Source organism: Micropterus dolomieu, linkage group LG05 (assembly GCF_021292245.1).
Source record: "Micropterus dolomieu isolate WLL.071019.BEF.003 ecotype Adirondacks linkage group LG05, ASM2129224v1, whole genome shotgun sequence".
Classification (NCBI taxonomy): domain Eukaryota; kingdom Metazoa; phylum Chordata; class Actinopteri; order Centrarchiformes; family Centrarchidae; genus Micropterus; species Micropterus dolomieu.
In genome coordinates, this window is record NC_060154.1 from 14,233,746 (window position 1) to 14,256,644 (window position 22,899).

General features: G+C 40.8%; 1 protein-coding gene across 1 annotated transcript; it reads left to right on the forward strand.

Annotated features, from left to right (window-relative positions):
- The first annotated feature begins 291 nt into the window (after nucleotides 1-291).
- On the forward strand, nucleotides 292-20,651 carry LOC123971282 (5-hydroxytryptamine receptor 3C-like). The gene is made up of 11 exons (XM_046050000.1): nucleotides 292-346; nucleotides 708-868; nucleotides 2,796-2,840; nucleotides 5,229-5,335; nucleotides 6,795-6,964; nucleotides 9,715-9,875; nucleotides 10,630-10,840; nucleotides 12,998-13,207; nucleotides 16,608-16,791; nucleotides 16,891-17,012; nucleotides 20,401-20,651. The coding sequence occupies exons 1-11, from the start codon at nucleotides 292-294 to the stop codon at nucleotides 20,649-20,651; spliced, it is 1,677 nt and encodes a 558-aa protein (XP_045905956.1).
- Nucleotides 20,652-22,899: the final 2,248 nt, after the last annotated feature.

Below are 22,899 nucleotides of genomic sequence, written 5' to 3' on the forward strand. Positions count from 1 at the left end.
TGTTGATGATTCAACAACCTGTTGTACAATCTATGCAATCATTATGCAAATATGGTTACTCAAAAATGAGTGGATCTCTGCAAGCAACTGGGAAAACCCCTATGTCATGCCACATCAATCAGTCAACTGAGTCAATATTAGTCAGTGGAGGTGGTTACAAATTTCACCTAATTACTGATAAATTGATGTTACCCCTGCAGAACATCTCACTCTGATGGAGCACACTGTTTTGACTTCTTTGGTATGTGATCTGAGGCACTTATTATAGTAGAGGCTTCACTGAGAATGAAAATGACAGAGGTAAAGCCTGCTGAGCTCATCTTCATCTGTTTCATGCTGTTTCACGGTAAGGCAGGAATACATTATGACTATTCAGAAAATGGATGGGTTAAATGCAGAGGATGAATTTCGCTATGTACTGTATGTGTATGTGACAGGAAAGTACCTTTACCTTTAGAAGCCGATAACAGCAATTGTAGTAATTTAATTTTACCCCTGTGATCTCAAGATAACAAAACTATTGTAACCACAGCCATTGTTGGTTTCTCTAATATACTCATATTGTGTACAGCAGACAAAGAAAGAGCTACAATGCTTCTGTGCGCATAATAGCACAATAAAGCACAATAAAAGAGCTGCTGTACTTCCTTGTGCATGTATGAGCTTTCTCACAAATTTCATTTTCTACTTTCTCTTTTAAAACTCAGGTTTTGTAGCAGCATTGAATTGCACCAGCCCAACTCCTGATTCCTTGTTTGATGCACTTAAAGAGGAATTATTCCAAAAACAACTGGTGCGTCCCGTGAAATATTTTTCAAATCCAACTAACGTGACCATTGATATCACTGTGGTGGGAGTTTTAGGATTGGTGAGTCTACACAACACCTATTTATGCCTGCACATTATGACGCATACCTTTTACAATGTCGTTTTTTAATAATAATAATAATCCATTTTATTTATAGGCGCCTTTCTGAACACTCAAGGTCACCTCACAAAACATAATAAAACAGTACAGCAATAAATCGATAAAATTAACAACTATAATTACAGTGCAAAAAATCAGGGTACATAACAACTGGTTTTAGATTGCTGTGACCAGAAAAATAGTGATCATGTGGGAAATGGCAGTTGTTAAAAGATGTATTTTCAGGAGGGATTTAAAAATGGAAAGCGAGTCCATGTTGCAGATGTCTGGTGGAAGAGAGTTCCGGAGACGAGGGGCAGAGCAGCTAAAGGCTCTGAACCCCATGGTGGTCAAACAAGCAGGAGGTAAAGTGATGTGAATAGAAGAAGAAGACCTAAGAGTACGGGTGGATGTGTTAATATGAAGGAGGTCAGTGAGGTACAGAGGAGCACGGTTTTGAACGGCCTTGAAGGTCAGGAGCAGTCTTGAAATCAATGCAGTATTTAACTGGGAGGCAATGAAGCTGTTATGATTTATAGAAAGGGTTCTGGTGATGATACGGGTAGCAGAGTTCTGAACCAGTTGAAGTTTATGTATGGATTTGAGAGGAAGACCAATGAGAAGAGAATTACAATAATCAATGCGGGATGTGACCAGTGTGTGAACGAGATTGGCTGTACTAGCGGGTGAGAAAGACGGTCGGAGGAAAGTAATGTTACGTAAATGGAAGTATGCAGACCGAGTGACATTACTGTAAAACTTCAATTAATAGCCGAGTCCCAAATAGCCACCTATCTCCTGTACTGGCCTGGTGTGGGAACACATTTTGAAAAATAAACGCATGTCCCCATTAAATGTCTGGTCTGGTTTTTATAGAAGTTCTTTGGATGTATAAAACCTCTTAAACCCCTTATTAATGTTTAAACGTATGATCAATATGTCAGTATGTAATGCTACACATCGTTAGATCGTTAGATTCTCCACAATTCAAACAACGAGCCCCAAAGTCTAATTCTTATAGATTTACTGGCGGAACCTGCATGGTACGAGAGAGGAAAGGAAAAAAGGTGATGAATGCCGTTACCTTTGAAGAGCTCGTTAAGTCCGCTGGTTGAGTCCAAATGTGTCCATTCCTTGATTATTTATATTTCTTTAGTCTGTAAGGGTCCACCGATAAAAAAGAATCAAAACAGCTTTTCATAAAAATTTATCCAAGTTGTAAATCCTGTCATGTGAAGTCCATCACTCTCTGTCTGCTAACTTCTCTCATCCTGCACCATGTTGTTTTCGTGGAGTTACTTCAAAATAAAAGCACATGTCTGCGCTAGATCAAATGAATGACGTGTATTTGATATTATTGGATAAGTTTTTTACAAGTAATATTCTGTTTGAAATAAAAAAAACTGTTTCATAGTAGTTTCAGTTTTGTGCAAAAAGGAATTAAAGGCCTGTCCCAAATATAGGGAAGGGTCAATTCAGTGATTTTAGCAAATAAAAGCCTGGGTTATTATTCAAAGTTTTACGATATTAATGTGAGATTTAAATGAAAGTGTGCTGTTGAGGATCACACCCAGACTCTTGAGCGAAGGGGAGGGGGAAATTGGGGAGTTTTCAATTGTAAGAGAAAAACTGTCAGATTTAGTCAAAGTGGATTTGGTGCCAATGAGGAGAACTTCAGTTTTGTCACTGTTAAGTTTGAGGAAGTTGCAAAAGAACCAGGATTTGATTTCGGTTAGGCAATCAGAGAGGGAGGTGGGTGGGAGAGATGTGGTAGGTTTGGTGGACAAGTAGAGCTGGGTGTCATCCGCATAGCAGTGGAAATGGTCAGTCATTCTAATTCATAATTATTCTTTATTACGGGCTCACAAAACATATGTCTCATCCATAGGATGACAAGGCTGAAACCCTTACAACAATCTTATGGCAAGATCTGGTAAGTTTTCAGAGCACTGACATAAACATCAATAAATTCTGAATTCTTAGTCAAATTAAATCCACCATGTGTAGATATTTTATATCTTTATAGAATCTTCAGAATTAATGTCATTACATTAATTTTTATTTATAGCAAAATAAGCCAATTCAAGGTTAGGAGACAACCACTGGAGGCACCAACATCAGAAATTTGCAGGTTCTAGCTGTCGAAAAAAAATTTTCTTATTCCAAATGATACTTTTTACTCTTAATTTACTTGCTATTGGTCATTAACTTGTGACAAAAGATATTTTTGTGCAAAATGTTGAAATGTCTTATATGCTTATCCTCATCATGGTAACATTTCGACTTTTCCCCGCACAATTAAAATATGTCATTCAGAAATAACCAATATGGCGCCGCAGAGGCCGCCTCAGGATTACGCTCCATAGTGCTTTTTGTGTTTTTGTTAATTAACGCTGTTTTCTGCCGTCCCTCTAAGAGCTCTTAAACATTGGACTTTCAACTGCTCATACTATTCCACCGCTCTTTATTGACCCTGGAACTTTCCCAGAGTTATTAGTTGGAGGAGCAGCAGCTCTGTTTGGGATCCTCCGGAAACGGCGCAGGGGAAAACGAGCAGGCGCGCTGGTTAAACTGAGACAGCGGGGATTTCGCACTGCGCTCCCTTCAATCCACCTGGCGAATGTCCGCTCTCTGGTCAACAAAATGGATGAACTGCTTCTCCTCAACAGAACTAACTCAGACTTCTGCAGATCTGCTGCCCTCTGTTTGACCGAATCCTGGCTCACCGAGCGCATCCCGGACAGCGTACTTCATCTACCGGGATTTAATCTCATCCGCGCAGATCGCGAAAGGGAGCTCACGGGAAAAACACGGGGAGGCGGACTCTGTTTCTATATAAACGAAGGTTTGTGCACAGATGTCACAGTGTTGAAGAAATCATGCAGGCCTCACTTAGAGACATTTATAAACTGTAAACCGTTTTATTCACCGCGGGAGTTTTCCTCATTTGTCCTGGTCGCTGTTTACATTCCACCTCAGGCCTGTTAGTGAGGCGTTACTACACCTGGCCGACCAGATAGTGGAGAAAAAACACCCAGACTCCCTGCTCATTGTTCTTGGGGACTTCAACAGAGCAAACCTCAGCCACAAACTTCCAATGTACAGACAGCATATAAGTGTCCCACAAGGGACATTAACTGACACTGGATCAATGCTACACAACATTAAAGGATGCCTATTGCTCTGTTCCCCATGCAGCCTTAGAACTAACTGACACTGTGACATCTTGCATCAGTTTTTGTGAGGACATGTGTGTGCCGACTAAAACCTTCCGCACATACAATAACCAAAAACCTTGGTTCACAGCGAAACTCAGGCAGCTTCAAGACCAAAGAAGAGGCCTTCATAAGTGGGCACAGAGTCTTTTACAACCAGGCCAGGAACACGCTGACTAAAGAGATCAAAGCTGCAAAGAGGTGCTACGCTGAAAAGCTAAATAACAGCATCAGTGTGGAGTGGCTTGTGGACACTCACAAACTACAAGAGACCATCCCCCAACACCGCTGTTACTCAACAACTGGTAGACGAGCTGAATGGTTTCTACTGTAGGTTTGTTTCCATCTCACACCGGACACAACCTGTTCCAGCTCCTCCCCTCTGGTAGGCGCTACAGAGCACCGTACGCCAAAACCAACAGACACAGAAGCAGTGTCTTTCCACAAGCCATCACTCTGATGAACAGCTGATTTCTGACTCACAGTGTCAGGAACAATTCCTGTGCAATAACCCACTAACTCTGTCTCTAATCAGCCACCTGTTTACTGGTTTCCACTTATTATTTATTTATTCACCATTCTCTATTTCAGTGCTGTTCAATACACCTACCTCAGGTCGTAAGGTCATAGGTCTTATTTATTTTTTCCAGCATCCTTTGCACTATGCTCCATCACACTGTGTACATGTGTACATGTATGCATGTATGTGTACCTGTATATCATATCCACCTTCAACATGTACATAATGAGAATAATAGTTTACTCTGATCACTGCACTATTTGTCAATATGTCTATATTGTTTTGTTCATAGTGTGTATGTTAGTGTTGTCTATACTGTAGTTTGTGTCTGATTTTATTTTATTATTGTGTTATGGTATTTTTGAATGAGTAAGCACATCATGAGCAATGTACAATCCTGAGTCAAATTCCTCGTATGTGTACACATACCTGGCAATAAAGCTGATTCTGATTCTGAAATATAGTATTTTACATGAAATGCCATATTTGTGTTTCTTTTTTCTTTCTGTTTATGAAGTGACACAGTTCAAATGGATGGCATTGTCTAAAGCTGCACATCACATCTGTATTATTCTGTTTAATGCAGCAGTGGAACATAGAGGGACTGAGCTGGGAGGAGGAGGAATGTGGAACCAAAAGAGTCTCTGTCCCTCGAACAAATCTGTGGGTCCCAGACATCCACATTACAGAGCTGTAAGTTCAAAGGATTTTCAGTAGTCTGAACTTTCTCAGATTAATGTCCAAATCAGAGGAATTAACCTTGAAGTAAAGTAAAAATCTAAAATATGAACACTTGGAAAGCAATTGTAGACCCTGTAAACCTGAGAGAAGACAGATAAACCTCTCCGCAGGTGTAAAGTCTTATGGTTGTTGATACTAAGGTCAGGAAGCCCTAAGCGCCCATCAATTAAATTTTTTTTTTTTACTCCATTTTCCCATGATAACGTGAAATTTTCTCATAATCTCGAGATAACGAATGTTGTTTTCCCATGATAACGGGATAATTTTCTCGAGATAACAAACCATACAGGGGTCGGCAGCCATTGTCAGGTGCGTTTCTTTAGGAGAACTTCACTTTCAAATTCAGTGTCACTGGTTAGCTTAGTTGGTAGAGCGCAGGACTTCCAATCAAAGGATTGTGTCTTTGACTCCTGCTCTTTGCAACATTTCTTTTCTTCTTTTGTGTGTTTTTATTATCCTCTGCAACAAGTTGTTATGAAGAGATTCAGGGGAATCCAATCACACATTTCCCGACAGCTATTTCAAAGGTTCCAAAATAGCCGTCAAGAAATGTGTAATGTTAAATGGATCCCCTGAAGGAGAAGCACAGGAATTTCCTCTGCCTGGCAATGATGGATGAATTAAAAGTCCATAGGTTGATGGATGTGGACTAATCGCCGTGACGCACACAGTCCAGCATGTGCTTTATTTTATTAGTTAGTGAAACAATGTCTTCATATGAACTTTAAAGAAGAGGATTATGAAATTTTATGGCCTTCTATGAGGATTGAATCACAACCCTTACAAGATAACAAGATAGCTAACCAGTGATACTTACAATCACAATGATATTACCAGTAAGAAAGGTTCCTGCCAACCCCTATGTTAAACTGCTGTTTTGTTATCTCAAGATCACGAGAAAATGAGACCGTCATTGCGGAAAAACAACATTCGCTATCTCGAGATCATAAGAAAATTATCCCATGTCACGGGAAAACAACATTCGTACTAAGGAGCTATAAGAAATCTTATCTTTGCCCATTTTAATCCATTTTATGCTAATAATAATTACTTTATTTAGAGTATAAAAAGACCAACAAATTTTTTATGAAAATATAATGCAAATTATTTTTTTTTAAGAAAAGAGCAATCCCTTTGAGACAGATATGAAACTTTTTGTCTTTTTCCTCTCTTATTAAATTGTCTTTTAATAATTAACTAATTAATTAATAAGTAAAATGTTGTTCTCTATTCTACTCTGTTCTTTTTCATCATGAAAGAAAATATAATACAAATTCAGATTTTAAAAAATTAAGACTGTCTGAGACAGAAATTAAACTTGTTGTCTTTGTTTTTCTCTTTCCTTTGAAAATTTTGTGAATTTGATTAATAAATTAAATGAAAATAAAAATGTTTTTATTATTCTTTCCAGTACGAAAGAGGACACAACTTCCCGAACTCCCGACGTCTACTTACACAACACAGGTCTCGTTTTTGATAGTAAACCAACCAGAGTGGTCACCACTTGCCAATTAATAATCTACACTTTCCCCTTCGATATCCAAAACTGTATGCTGACCTTTGGATCATTTCTACACGTTGGTAAGGCTACTTGAACATATAAAGTGTGAACTTTGAACTGCATGATAAAATGCTTCTCTGCAAAATGTGTAAGCAGTGATTAGAATTGACAAATGTTGACAGGGGATTAACAAGGGTATTTTTAGGGCCCGAGTACGAAACGTGTGAGGTCTCCATTGAAACTGAAGGGATGAATTTTAGGGCCGAGCATGAAACATGGGAGGTCCCTATTGGAACTGAAGGAATTTTCTTTTTACTGCAAAGTAAGCTCATTTTTGGCGGCCTAAACATCCTCTAAAGCTCACCAAACTTTGCACACATGTCAGAAGTAGCGAAAAATTACATATTTTATGGATCCTGCACATAGGCATGGCAAAATGGCTCGCTAGCGACACCTACAAAATTGGAAAAATTTAGCCCCCTGGCCACGTTCAACTTACATGCACGAAATATTTTGGAAAGCCTCGAGGACTTATACCCTAAACTCAACAGGAAGTCTGCCATTTGGAATTGAAAGTGCAATTTTAACCCATGTTATACCATTTACAGGGTGCGTACGTTAACGTAACATTAATTAACAAGACCATGGCAGCCCGCCACAGTCTAATTTGCTCCGCCATAGTCTCAAAATAAACCGAAAATATTTTTACACACTTTTACACTTATAATAACATTACAAACCTCTAAAATTGTGTTTTGTGGGAGCTGCTCTGGGCTGCTGTAAGCTCGCACTCTCACACACTTTGGCATCCGACTCGAGACAACCACTTTTCTTTTGAGGTAACTATGGCAACAGTCTGTTTCTGTCACTCGTTTGTGAGAAAGCGATTAAGCTTGCCGTGCCTAAATTAGGAGTGCACACGTATTAAAGCCTTTATAGTAACTGAAACGGATCAGAGCGAGCTGACAGGCAGATTAGCGACTGTATCCTATCATTTTCTCTCTTTACAAAGACAAGTGTTGCAATATGAGAGTCCTGACCTGAAGAGAGGCTGTGAAGTCTTCATGTTGCGCGATATGAGAACCACATACAACATTATTTATCAAATTGGGTCGCACTTGATGAATTTAGCGTGAGGATTCAACGTCTGTACATTATGGAAATAAGATTAATTGGATTATATCATATTCACATAAAGTATAAAACATTTTGCATGTGTCCATTAAAAGTAAAAAAAAAAAAAAAAATGTTAGGGAAATTATTTATTCTATTTTCTAATATTTGATTTAGGGTAGCTGTAAAAACAATAAATTAGCTACATTTGTTGACTTTTGTTGCTGTTATTGTTGTAACCTCAGTCTAGATGCTCATATCTGTACCAAATTTGGAATGCATTATAACAGTCCCACCCTGAACACATTCATATGCCAATATTCACTCAAAGTCATAGCGCCACCTGCTGGCAACAGGAAATGACACATTTTAAGTTGTGATGAACTACTCCTAGCAGGTTGGCCATATCAACTTCAAAACTGTCATTGATGGGGCCATGTTGTAAAATTTGTAAGATTTTGGTTAAGGACATGGTCGTGGCGTGACGGTTAAGTTAAATGTTTCGCCATGACACAGGAAGTTGTTGTAACTTGACTGTACATGCTCAGATCTGTACGAAATTTTACCTGTTCAATAAGAGTCCCACCCTGAACACATGTACATGCCAAATAATTACCTCAGTAAACACTTTCCTGATGAGTTTATGGTCTCATTGGCTAGTTTCATGTCATCTTCAATACAGCATGATGTTCATTTAGTAAATTATGGTCCCATTTAGAGGAAAATAGACCATAAAGCAGAGTGTGTTTCAGTGCGGGATTATCAAAGATTGACAAGTCGTTACCTGTCAATCAGGCTAGAGGAGACTCGTTAAGCCCTGTTAAAATGACAGTTAACATGAATTGCATATCCACCTATCTAAGCAAGCTAGCTAGCGCTGCACACGGCCGTTAGCTCCGCCGTCTCGTCCAAATATGGGCACTTCTGGGCACTTCCTATTTGCAAAAACTCAACATGGCAGCGACCTATCGGCCAAACTCGGGGCTTCAAAATGGCAGTCCACAAACCAACGGGTGATGTCGCGATGACTACGTCCATTTATCATGTACAGTGTACGGTCCAGACGTACCAAAAAGCCTCATGGATCAATGCCCTAATCCCAACAGGAAGTCGGCCATTTTTAATTTTATGGTTATTTTTGGATGATTTATACACTCTGTGCTTTAACAAACTCCTCCTAGAGAATTAGTCCGGCCAACTTCAGATTGTCACTCTCTACTCTAAACCCATTGACAATTAAAAGTTGTACAGGAGTGATGAGTGTGATGAGGTTTCGGTTAACGGCGTGCCTGTGGCATGGCTTCCAAAATCAATGATTCGGCATAAAACCGGAAGTTGTTGTAGCTTCAGTGTACATGCTCACATCTGCACCAAACGTTATATGTTTGATAAGAGTCCCGCCCTGAACACATCTACAAGCCAAAATTCAGCTGCACCTGCTGGCAACAGGAGGTGACTACTTTTATGCTGTGATGAACCACTTCTTGTAGGTTGGCTATATGTACTTCAAACCCATAACACATTGACGATAAAGCGTGTGAGTTTTCCTTCACAGCGTATCCTTCCGTTCCATGCTCAGTTTTTCTGTTGGATCATCTCTGTTCAGCTTATTTATTAAATTCACCTGTCAACCCCCATGGATGGGGGTTGACACAAAACTTCACTTCTGAGCTTCTAATAACTCAAAACTAAACTGTACTGTTTAATGTTTTTCAAGATACGGACATAAGGATGGTTCAAGGCTACTCGTCAGAAGAGATTCTGGCGGAGTCCAGAGCCGTGTTGGAGACCAATGGGGAGTGGGAACTCATAGATATCGGCGTTAGTAATTTTACCTTGGTGTTTGGTGGGGAAAGCTACTCTGAGATCATATACTCTGTAAGCATTTTTATTATTCTAGTTATTCCATGATCACTTATTTTGTATTATAATATCTGTACTCATTCCACACTAATTGCATACAGTATAGACGAAATACTGATGATAGTTAACAATTCTTGCTTTGAGTATAAAAGAAATCGACATAATTAACCATTTTATACTAACACAAAGTTTTAAAGCCTGAAGTTTGACACTTCAGTCAAACTGCAGTTTAAGAATAACACAATTGTACAAAGCTGTTTTATCGCCACTCTCAATTAGTCTGAAGGTTTTCCAGTTGTGATAAATCTTTATCTTTTTTCTTCGTACATTGCATTATTGGAGAACAGTGTATATATACAGCACAGACAAAAATCAAGTGTTTCTTCGTATGCATATTGTTCTAGTATGTATCTAGAGTGAACACACTACATACTCATGGAATTAATATGTGGTATGGATTTGTTTTTAATGACTCTATTAGTGATGGTGTCTGTCTGTCCCATACCTTACCAGTTTGATGGTAGCAATACATAATTGTAACCTGTGGGCTACTTTCAGTCATACGAATTTTACAAAATATATTCAGTGGTTCAGAGTTATTAAAGTTAATATGGGGAAATGCCATCCACAGCACTGTCAGAATATGCAGGATAACACACATACAATGTGACACGAAACCTAAAGTAAATAATTGTGCATCCGAATTCAGAAAGAAATTAAGATTAATGTCCAAAGATCTTGAAGCGGTGTACTTGTGTCTTTTCCCCAGCTCATTCTAAGACGTAGGTCACTCCTCTATGTGGTGAACCTCCTGATCCCCAGCTGTTTCCTCATCACAGTGGACCTCTTCAGTTTCCTGCTGCCTCCCCACAGTGTGGACCGATCCTCCTTCAAGATGACCCTCATCCTGGGCTACACAGTTTTCCTGCTCATCATGAACGACCTGCTGCCTTCCACTGGCGGAAGGACACCCCTCATCAGTAAGTGACACCTGTGATCTTATTCCAGAGAAAGTTGAAGGATATGGACATACACATCTTTATGAAATTCACTACTGCACATGTGCTTTTAAAGCTAAGAGCTGCTGCTTAGTTTGACCACACACACATAGGGACTGCTGCAGGCAACTGAACAACAGTGGCAATATCAACAACAGACGAAAGTGTTTATTATCAAATGTCTGGATAGGCACTGTTTCTTCTGTTGAAAGAAGTTCCAGTGAAAGCTGTTTAAAGTGAGTTCTGTATTTAGTTTTATTATGTAGAATAACACTGAATTCACTGACTCTTTTTGAAAAGAGATGGTGCTGTTTTTAAATGCCGACATTCTGTTCACCTCCGTTGGAGTGAAAGCAGAAATCTCAGAGACTAATGTCTCAAAAGCTGTACAAATGAAACCAAAACTGCAGGGCTAAATTCCACTAAAACAGAGGTTTTCGAACTGTGAGGGGCACCAACTGGGCTAGTGCCTGAGGTAAAAGGGAAGTGGTGGTGATGGTGCAGTGGATAAGACAACATGCCTTTGGTTTTCGAATCCACTGTGAGACACCAATGTGTCCCTGAGCAAGACACTTAACCCCTAGTTGCTCCAGATGTGCACAACCTCTGACATATATAGCAATTGTAAGTCGCTTTGGATAAAAGCGTCAGCTAAATGAATAAATGTAAATGTAAGTGGCCGTGTAATCTCCTCCTGGTTGTTATTGTAGTTAATTTGGACCTCACACCAACAAGGTCAGCAGTTAAAACTGCAGTAGTGGCTGGGACTTCCTGGTAAAATGATGGTAAAATAAAATATATAAATAAAACAGACATGGAACATAGTATATACCTAGTAAAGGGTCGATAGTTGGGTTTTTACTAGGGCTGAACAATTTTGGTAAATAATCTAATTGCAATTTTTTTTACCAATATTGCAATTGCAATTTCATATGCAATTAATTTTTAAGCTCTTTAGCTCCTGTATTATTCAAAACGGACAAGCAGTAAATCAGTGTATAGTATGACCAACACAATACTTGTAGGCCAGACCTGTGTTATGATGAAATTAGGTGATGGATGAATTGCATGAATTATTATTATGATTAAATATCAAATTATAATAATATGAGAAAGATATTTAGAGAGTCAAGTCATGGCATTAAATAATATGATATAACATCATCAGGTAGGCCTACCTACAGACCACAAGAAAAACTAAGTTCACCAGTGTGATCTGTATTATACAGTAAGTGCTCAATACAAAACCCACTGTTCAACCACCAATTAATGAGTCCATCTCTCATAAAAAACCTCCAGAAATACTCAGTTTGAGGTTCATTTCTAAAGTTGGCCAACGAAAAGAAAACCAAGTGACGCTTCTCGTGTTTAATAGACAAGCTTAGTAATTCTCCGACAACACCGGACTTCCCGCGCAGCCTCCGATGCTGGTGAGCAGCGCACAATTGTAACCAGGCTGTATAACTCAGACAGGCTGGTCCTCTTTCAGACTTGTGCGTTTGGTTTGAAACGCTGTTACGTAAATAGTTCCTGAGCTGACTGGTGGCATAGGTGACATAGGCGCCGATAGCCACAATACGCTTACCTTACGACACGTGTCTTTCTGGTGTGCATTTTTTCCTGTCCGCCAAAGTGATTTCACCCACCACAACCACCAATTTACCCGTGAGTGCTAATTTCATTCCCTGTGGGACACTACAGTTTATGTAGTGTCAGCTTCTGTCAAGCTTAAGGCCATTGTAAAACAACGAGTCAAGGTACAGCGTAATGTGCAAAGTTGAGGCTTCCTCTGCAGACTGGTTTACTCTTGCATTCCATGTGAGCAGAGCGTAATCGCAGCCTTTGCGATTAGAAAATCTCGTTTTATCATATCGCGATAATATCACAAATGCAATTAATCGTTCAGCCCTAGTTTTTACAAGGAGATAAATAACAGGTTTCTCAAGTTTTAAGGTTATCATAATTTCCCAGAATTAGATCATAACCAAGATGTGACTTAAAACCAGATTGCTAACGTGCATGTAAAACATACAGTACTTAATGTCACTGTGCTTGTATAGCTCCTTTGTAGTCTTCTGACGACTTAGAGTGCTTTACACTGCTTGGAAACTAAAATGTTATTGTTATTGTTTCCTGCAGACATTTTTTTCTCTATCAGTCTCTCTTTGATGGTGGCCAGCCTGCTGGAGACAGTGTTTATCACTTATATCCAGTCCAGGAGCTCCAGCCAGAACAGTGATGTGCCTCGCTGGCTCAATGTTCTCGTGTTAAATTATCTAGCTGCTGTCGTTTGTCTTCCTCCAAAGAAAAAGAGCAACCAAATCACTGTCTTTCTCCACTCATCTAAAGGTATATTATTTTATTTTTTTGACATTAACTATAAAAGATGTGTCTTTGACCAGACAGCTGATTTAGTTTGACTCCCACTCTGCAGGGTTTTAATGGTGAAATCCTTTGAAGCACCAAGTAACATTTGATGCACTAAATAATACTTAATAAGACTGCATGGAAAGTTACAGAAAACTAATATTAATTAATATTATATTAATATTAATTTGTTTACTGTCACTTCCTTTGTTGAAGAACTCGAGATGGAGACATTGTTTTATTTATGTCAGTTATTGTGTCTGTTACAGGCCTTAAGCATGAGTGACTTGTGAACAGATATTGTGTCCTGTTTTGTATAGGAAAAGCAGAGACAGGAGATGTTACTTGTGATCGTTCAGCAGGCTGTTTTCTGTCTTTATTAAAAAGAATATATCTCTTTTTTTCTTCTTTTAAACCACTTTGACAATAATCTTCCTTCTAACAAATTACACATTTTGCATTGCATTACAGCATGGAGTTTAACATGTCAAATAACATATTTTACAAATTATATCCATGTACAAATTTGTTGCTAAGTTCAACAAAAATACTTAAGCTCTCCTAGTCTTAATTGGTACTATGACTCACAGTTACTGCTATTTGCCAGTTGCAAAACCATAGGTCGTACATCCAGTAGCTGTAACACTGTTGAGCCTACTTGTTTCACACTTTTACTACGTTCTCAAATACAAAATATTAAAACAATACAGAGGTCTAATGTTACATCATTTCCATCATCTTTAACCTCACCGACACATAGAGTGACTAGACGTCCTGAATTATGAGCAGTTGTCCTGACTCCCTTCCTGTTTGTCCCAAAAATTTGACTAAACATGCGTTTTGATTATAGTCTAATAAAAACATTAAATACTGAACGTTATGTGGTTCTCATGCTACTGCAGGGACTATAGGGTATGGTGGACATAGTGTCAACAGCGTTGTTATAGCCACAAAGTAACATGCATGCTCTTTTCTGCTTTTTGTTTTCTAGTGTAGATAAAAATAGTGGAAGTTACAGTCGCGAGGACAGGCAGCCACAAATGAGAGATCTGACATGCGTGTTGCGCAGACAGATATAGCACCGCACTGATAAAATGAATTAAATAAAATAAAGTGTATAACCAATCATCGTGATTTACCCACTGTCGTGCTTTTTCTAATGACAGACAGGTCAATTTAATGTTGAGTTTTGATTTTCACTTTTACTGTTTGTTGACACCTAACCATTGACCAAAATGGTCAACCAAAAGCACTGAACATACTAATATACTCAAATTGTGCCTTTTTTCAGGCCATTCAGCGACCATTAGGTTTTAAGATTGCAACCAGGTGTGTACAGCTTTTTTGCGTGGGAGTATAAAAAGGAGACACACGATAAAGTTCATTACAAATTAAATAAAAAACTAGATAAAGCCATCAAGTTCATAAAATAACTCCAGCACAGAGAAAGAAAAATAAACATAAAATTGCAACAGTCTGACCTGAGCAGGAACACTTAAGTCACAATATACTGTTAACTACCAACCTATGCGACCAACATGTCATGTATACAGTCAGTCAGAAGGCTAAAATAGTTACAAATGCCTCTTGTGCCAACATTTTTCTTCTAAATTAAATTTTTTTGCTATATTTACCGTCTCTGTTGCACTTGTCACACAAATCGGATGGAAAGTAAACTCCTGCCAGTAAACTTGAGCCAGTCAGATTACAGCAAAATCTAGGATCAGTCCAAGTTGGAAGGGGCTGTCACCTAAGTTACAGCGACTGAGACGGTGGAGAAGCTGTGTACCTGAGAATCTGTAAAAACACAATAAACAAATACAATAAACAGATTTATTAATAAGTGATTTAATTGAATAACTGCATATAGCCCCTTTAACAATTGTGACATTACATTTGTAGGTGTCACATGTCAAAGTGTAGTATGTAGTGATAACACACAACAGTGCCTTTGTATACAAAAACAGTGTATATGGTATAAGAATGTGTCTTGTGTACATCATCATTATATACTGACTTTGCTGCCGTAAACTTTACTTTTGTTGCTGCTCTGAAAACAGTTAGTTATAATAAAATATAAAAAATTTATTATTGTTCTAAATATATTCTTTGTTAAATAACATTATTTAGTAATGAAAAACCAATAAGAGTATATATAAAGAACAGAACCAATAAATAGTATCAAAAATGTATCAATAAAATCCTAACAATATAAAATAAATACAATATAAACGGCAGCAGGTAAAGACAAAGTTTATGATAATTTATCAATAATAGCAATCAAGTCCATCTCTGGGATGGATCTGTAATTCATTTAATTTACTACTTATAAAGATTAAACATGACAATTAACTTTAATCTTGTTATTTTTAACAAAGTTTTGTGTTGTAGTTTGTGTTATTCTAAATTTTGACACCAAGATTAAAAATAAAAACGGTCATTGATCTAATTGGTTAGATCAGGGGTTCTTAACCTTTCTGGCAGTCCGACCCCTTTCTGAAGTTGAAAATATTGTGCCTGACGTCATTAGCATTTTTTCCCATTGTCCGATGTCTAATGAATGGAGAGACGGGCCCTCAGTTGTGCTCACGGAAGTTTACAGTTGCTTGGACTGCAACAGTCTGTCCCCAACTCATCCTAAAATAAGCCTTAAACCGACCATCATTAAGACGAAGCCCCTGGACCTGGCTACTACTAAGTTTTCAATCACACTTAGAGCATGCTATTTTAGCTCAAGCTAAGATGCTTTCATTTTAAAGGAGACCTATTATACTGCTTTTACAGTCCTATATTGTAGCTCTGTGACTCCTGTATGGCAGCTTTTCATGATTCAAAGTTCAAAAAAAATTTTTTTTTCTTATACTGATTCTTCGTGTAGGCCTTCATTTCAGCCTCTGTCAGAACAAGCTGTAGATGCTCCTGTCTCTTTAAGGCCCCCCCTCTCAAAGCCCACTGTTGTCTGATTGGCCAAGACCTGAAGCATGTTACCAGGCTGTTGTTCCCCTTCGAGGGAACTCGAACTGCGTCGGTGACGACACTATGGGAAAGCCTCTGGGCGTGGCAGGGCTGAAATCATGAATTAAACTACTACTACTCCAATCCTATTGGCGTTGCTAGAACAGTAGCGTGTGACGGCGTAACTGGAGGCGTATATAAGTACGCCGGCACACCGGACACATCAGCTTTTTTCTATTCAGCAGGCACTCTGGCATGTTTGAGACTACGAAGAGAAAAGTACAACCACGAGAGGAATTTTCTTACCTGGAAGGAAATATCTCCGAGGGCGTCGGGACAGCTGAGGCCTTTTCCCGGTCCCCGTCTGCTGACTCCGCCTCCCCTCTTCCCCATTCAGGAGCCCGTTTCTCGGCTTCTCCCGCCTGAGGTATGAGTCCGGAGAGGCTCACACAGTCTGATTCTGAGGAGTTAGACGTGCTTACCATCATGGAGGATGACTTCCGGGAGCCGGGCCGACATCATCAGTCTGCGCCCAGCTATGATGAACTAAAGGCGGGCGGCAGTAAACTAAATGAGCGTTTTCTGCAGCACCACGCGCCACCCCCGCTCCGGTCCTTGCCATTCTTTCCTGATTTGCACAATGAGTTGTGTAAATCATGGAATAAACCCTTCTCTGCACGGCTGACTATTTCCCTTCTGCTGGATTACAGCAATGTGACAGAGATTAAGCAGAGTGGCTACGGAGCGATGCCTCGGGTTGAGGACGCATTAGCGAGCTACCTTTCTCCCACCCTAGCGTCATCCCTGAAGCCGCTGGTCTGGGTCCAGGACGGCAACGGCTGAAGAGAGACGAGCTCAGCCCTCGTCTAGCTCCTACCGCCAGAGCCAGAAGCGAAGTGTCGCTTCCCATGGTCCACCTCAACAAACCTCCGGGACGCGTGGCGGCGCTCTCGCCCACTGATCTGACGACCATCATTCAGTCTCGGCGGGCCCGGGGAAAGAGGTCCTGAGGTTTTGAGTAGGGGGGCCAACTACCACCCCCACGCCTCCTACCCCCCGAGGGAGGACGACCAAGGTCCCCTCCCTTGCGGTGGCTCAGGCAACAGGCGCTGTTTTTCCGCCGTTTCGGACACGCTAGCCACCAGCGAGCTCTCACCGGTCTGCCCACCTCGAGGGGTTGCAGTCGGAAACCCCGAGGGGCTGGTTCCCTTGGCGGATTTCGCAGAAACATGGCAAAGCCTTGCGAACATTTCCCCGTGGGTCCTGCGCACCGTAGTGGATGGCTACAGGCTGCAGTTCCGGGTCCGCCCCCCCAGATTCAACGGGGTGGTCTGGACTGCGGTTCACTCGGAGCAGAGCCAGGTGTTGGGACAAGAAGTTCGCTCTCTGCTGGAAAAGGGGGCCATAGAACTTATTTCCCCACCAGTCAGGGAGTCCGGGTTCTACAGCCGGTACTTCATAGTTCCCAAAAAGATCTGCGGTCCCTGAACCAATCTCTGAGGAGATTCAGGTTCAAGATGCTCACCATCCCCGACATCGTCAGTCACATCCAATCCGAGGATTGGTTTGTCATGATAGATCTGCGAGACGCATATTTCCACATCTCCATCCGTCCCTCTCACAGGAAGTTCCTGAGGTTCACCTTCGGGGGCGTGGCGTACCAGTATCGGGTTCTTCCGTTCGGCCTAGCACTCTCCCCTCGCACGTTCACCAAGTGCATGGATGCAGCTCTGGCCCCGATGAGGCTCCAGGGCATCCGCATACTGAACTACATCGACAACTGGCTCATTTTGGCTCAGTCTCGAGAGTTAGCATTTCGGCATCGAGATGTCGTCCTCGCCCACCTTCAGCGTTTGGGGCTGCGGCTCAACGCAAAGAGGAGCGTGCTGACGCCCACCCAACGGACTACGTTCCTAGGGGTGGTGTGGGACTCAACGACAATGCGGGCCCACCTGTCGCCTGCACGCGTCGGGTCCATTTTGTCCTCAGTGACCAGAGTGAAGCTAGGCCGCACCATCACTGTCAAACACTTTCAGAGGGTGTTGGGTCTTATGGTGGCAGCGTCCAGCGTAATCCCATCTGGCCTGCTGCACATGAGAGCAACACAGCAGTGGTGGCCTATTTGAATCACCAGGGGGGTCTGCGCTCGCGCCCATTATGCAAGCTGGCATATCAGATCCTCCTGTGGTCCCAGCAGAGACCGCTGTCTCTCAGAGCGATGTATATCCCTGGGACCCTGAATCAGTGAGCAGACCTGCTGTCGAGACAGGGGCTGAGGCCGTGGAAGGGAGACTCCACCCCGAGGTGGTGGAGTTATTGTGCGAAAGGTTCGGCCCTATAGACATGGACTTGTTTGCGTCTCAAGAGACTACGCACTGTCCACTGTGGTTTCTCCCTCTCGCCCCCAGCCCCGCTAGGGCTGGATGCCATGGTGCAGACGCGGCCAAGGCTGCGTCTGTATGCTTTTCCCCCAGTTGCTCTGCTCCCAGGGGTTCTGTCCGTCAAGACGGTGTCAGCCTGCTGTTAGTAGCCCCGTTTTGGCCGGCCCGAGTATGGTTCTCAGACATAATCTCGCTCCTGGAGGGCCCGCCGTGGCAGGTCCCTCTGCTGTCTCAGGCAGAGGGCCAGGTCTTTCACACTTGCCCCGCCCTGTGGAGACTGTGGGTCTGGCCCCTGAGGGGGCCCAGTTCCTTGAGGCGGGCCTGACGCCGGGAACAGTCGAGACGCTGCATTTTAAGTCATAAAATGTGAAAAAGCATAATAGGTTTAAAGGGACTGTATGTAAGTTTTTCAATGAAATTAATCAAATTTTCATTGCTTAATTGTCAATGGGCTCGAAACTCACTTAGAAATGAAGCATACGCCTGTTTTCTCCGTTGCTTGCATCAGCCACTATTCTGCTTTAATGGGGAGACTCCAGGTCGGATTCACACCAAACAGGTTCAGATGATGTCGAGTAAGAACAAAGTGAGCATTAGTAAAGCTGCAGAAACATAGAGAAAGTCACGTTAGCTCGCCGGGTAACGCGTGCAGTTGCTAATGTTATCCAGTGCAAAGTTATATGGCTTTCCACATTACTCCACCAACTAACGTGACCCATGTTACTATCCTGTGTACCACTGTTTATTTAGCCTGCAAGAACGGATGTAACGGTAAAAAGCAAATGTGGAGGAATTTGTTTACTAATATTAGCCTATAGTGATGCAGCCAGGAACAGCCAGCTAATGTTACAGTAGGATTAGTGGATTAGTTCAACCTGCAGCTGATAAAACTATTACTGTAACATTGCAGTAGGGGTTTACCTGAGTTTCCAGAATATTGTGTGAAGCTGTCTCCCTGTGCCTGTCTATAGCTGTCACTGTGGCTTTTTTCCGGGAGGATTGTGCCGATATGCGGCTGGCTGCGCTGAATGAAGTAACGTTACGGAGCTGCTGATCTGATCTGCCTCTGAGACGGGAACGTTGAAGAGAGCCTGAACATGTCTGAGTGAAAAGCCACAGCCTGCATGCTTGTGTTCCTGCGTGTATTGCAGGATTTCTGTATGAAAGTGGCTGTGTTTCGGATTATACTCGCACATGAGTTCAAGCGAGCACGCGTACGAGCACGCGCCTGGTAGCAGTCTTAAAACTGCACCACTAGTGGCTGCTGGAAACTCCATAATGCCCCCTTTAAAGAACCATCATTTAAAATGTGTGTGTTGCCATTTAAGAGTTAACTGGAAACATACTGGGAAGAGATTGTTCCCAACCCTTGTTGTCCAAGGTTTCCTCAATGGAATTACCTTCATTAAAACTGCTCGATAGTTTTTTACCTCGATGAATCCATTAAACACGGGGTAATTCTGTGAAATCGTATTTTTTTAGAGCTTGGTCAGTCTTTTTAATTTTTTTAATAGGTTAGGTCAATTTTGCATTAAGTTTACTACCACTTGAAATGGCAGAAGTTGAATGTTTCACTATTTAGGCTTAGGCTAATTCTGGATGCTTGACAAACTATCTTTAAAGTACACTCAATCACAATCCTTAATGTTTAAATGTTGCATCTGACTCAGGTCTGTGGAACACATTTTCAGCAGATGTTTTATATGATTAGTAACTAGCTATTTTACATTAGCAGCTGTTCTTTGTTTTTAAAAGGCATAATCAATCAATCAATGGATTCCGGCATCACCAACATCTCAGCGAGTCATCTTTCAAATGTCTCTGGTGATACAACTCAAGTGGACGTCCCTCAGGCCCCTCGAGAGCTTCTGCTGGATGAACTAAGGAAGGTGAGCAGAGATCTCATGGCCATCCGCCACCAGATGGACAAACACTTCCAGGGGAGCAACACCTCGCAGGAATGGCAAATGATCGGGATGGTCATTGACCGTGTGCTGTTCGGCTTGTACACTGTCTTTATTAGTGTCAGCTTCATCACCATCATCAGTATCTGGATCTCGAACAACTCGTACGAGGCACAATCTACCTAATGGGTTGCTAGCAGTACATGTTATTGATATTTAAACTATGGATAAACAGTCAATCTCAAAAACATGCACGTCACACTGCACAGCTGTGATGGCTATAAACATTTAAATATGTTTTAAAACCCAAGTCAACATTCTCAGAAATACTTCAACCATGACCTGTAACTTGCACTAAACCCAAGTTTGTTTGTAGGGCCGAACTGTCTTTTGTGCTTTAAGGCTGAGATTTGACTTTTGATTCCAGAGTTTTTAAAGTACTAGCAAATACTTATGGACAGGAAACTGTTAGCGGAAATTCAAGTCTACACAATAATAGTAGTAAAACTGTAGGTGTGAAGACATGTTTGCAGTATTGCAATTTGAGATATGACTGTGAGAACTTTCTTCATTTCTTTGCGGTTTGTATTAAAATACAGCAACAAACTCAATGGTTTTAATGGAAGAAGAACTAAATGCACATTTTACCTGTTTGGACGTTTTCGAACTATGAGGGGCACCAACTGGCCTAGTGCCTGAGGTAAAAGGGAAGTGGTGGTGATGGGGCAGTGAATAAGACACATGTTCAAATCCACTGTGAGACACCAATGTGTCCCTGAGTAAGACACTTAACCCCTCTGACATATAGCAATTGTAAGTCGCTTTGGAAAAAAGCGTCAGGTAAATGTAATGTGAATGAACTTTATGACTTAAATGGTCACAAGGCTACAACATTTAAAAAACACATTTCCTCTTTTTTAATTGTTTCCATTATCATATGAATTCCTGCATACCAAGCATTGCCTCTCATTATATTTCTACTACTTTTTAGACACACATTTTAGTTTGTCAGTTGTACTGAGTATTGATTATGTCACACTATATCCACTCCAATCCATTGGGAGATTGTTGAAGTTGTCATACAATGCAAATGGTTTGATTTAGGTATGCTGGCTATTATATGTATGTTCCAAAAGATATTTCAGAAAAGCCTACATCTCAAGTGTCCTCATACCCTTTTAGTACTAGCATCCCAGATTAGATTTGATATACATTACTGTGCCCAAGTTTTAGTAAGTGGGAAAAATGCTTTAGATGCAAGAGCACTTACAGTAATGTTACAGATGTCCCAATATGTTATCTTGTATTTCAACGCCATGAATTTCCACTGCTATGATGATTCTCCGCTATATCTATCGATCAGGCCAGAAGATCAGGAACATCCTGTCTCAAAATGCTGCTGGTCCACACATTTATTCCGAGAAGCAGGATAAGAGAGTATATTTCTCCTGTTCTAGCCTCTCTACACTGGCTACCTGTGAAATACGGAATAGAATTTAAAATTGTTCTGCCTACCTACAAAGGGTTAGGTTAAATGGCCAGGCACCATCTTACCTCAAAGAGCTCATTATACCTCACTAGAGCACTGCATTATCAAAATGCAACTGTAGTGCCTAATGTCGCTAAGGTTAAGTGGTAGCCAGAGCATTAATTTATCAAGCACCTCCATTATGGAAATGGGTCCCAATTTCGACAATCACCACTTTTAAGACTAGGCTTAAAGGTTTAGTGTGTAAGTTTTAGTGACATCTAGTGGTGAGAGTTGCCAATTACAACAAATTGCACCAGCCCCCTCCCCTACCCAAGCCAGTACTATAGCTATGGTGCCTGAGACAGGACAAAAGATGTCGTGTATGAGATAGAGAGTTGCCAGTCATAAAATTAGGCTTCTTCAGATAGATATATTAAGAAGGCATATTTACTTAATTGTTAAGTAAAACCATATATAATTGTGAATATTATTGTTACTTGTTCATTAAACCACAGCCACATCAAGAAATAAAGTGCTACATGATGTCTTATACTCCTGTAATACATTATTTTACTGTACTGTAATCATACATTTTGTAACATCTTAAATTAAGAACATCTCAAAACTATTTAATCTAGTGCATAAAGTATGACCACTGACAGATACCAGGAAAATGTAAGCCTTACTGTTTCTGCACCACAGTCCATTATAAACCACATAATACATGACATTTACAAAGGCGTTGTCAGGTGAGGATCAAGGCTCCTCTTGCTTTGCCTAATTAGATAAGCATACAAATATTACCAAAATATCTTTTTTATTTTTTTGAAATACAACAGAAACACAAAGCAGTTCTGACAATTTCAGCTAGTGGTAAAACGGAGCAACGTTTTTAATGGGCAATGTGAATTATTAAATTATCGCTTAGTGTGCACAGTAGCGAAGCAATATCCAACAAAAAAA

Coding starts and splice junctions, on each gene's coding strand:
- LOC123971282 (XM_046050000.1), top strand. CDS start 292: ATGACAGAGGTAAAGCCTGCTGAGCTCATCTTCATCTGTTTCATGCTG. Junction 2,841..5,228: donor CAATCTTATGGCAAGATCTG/GTAAGTTTTCAG, acceptor TGTTTAATGCAG/CAGTGGAACATAGAGGGACT. Junction 16,792..16,890: donor CACGCGCCACCCCCGCTCCG/GTCCTTGCCATT, acceptor GCTGGATTACAG/CAATGTGACAGAGATTAAGC.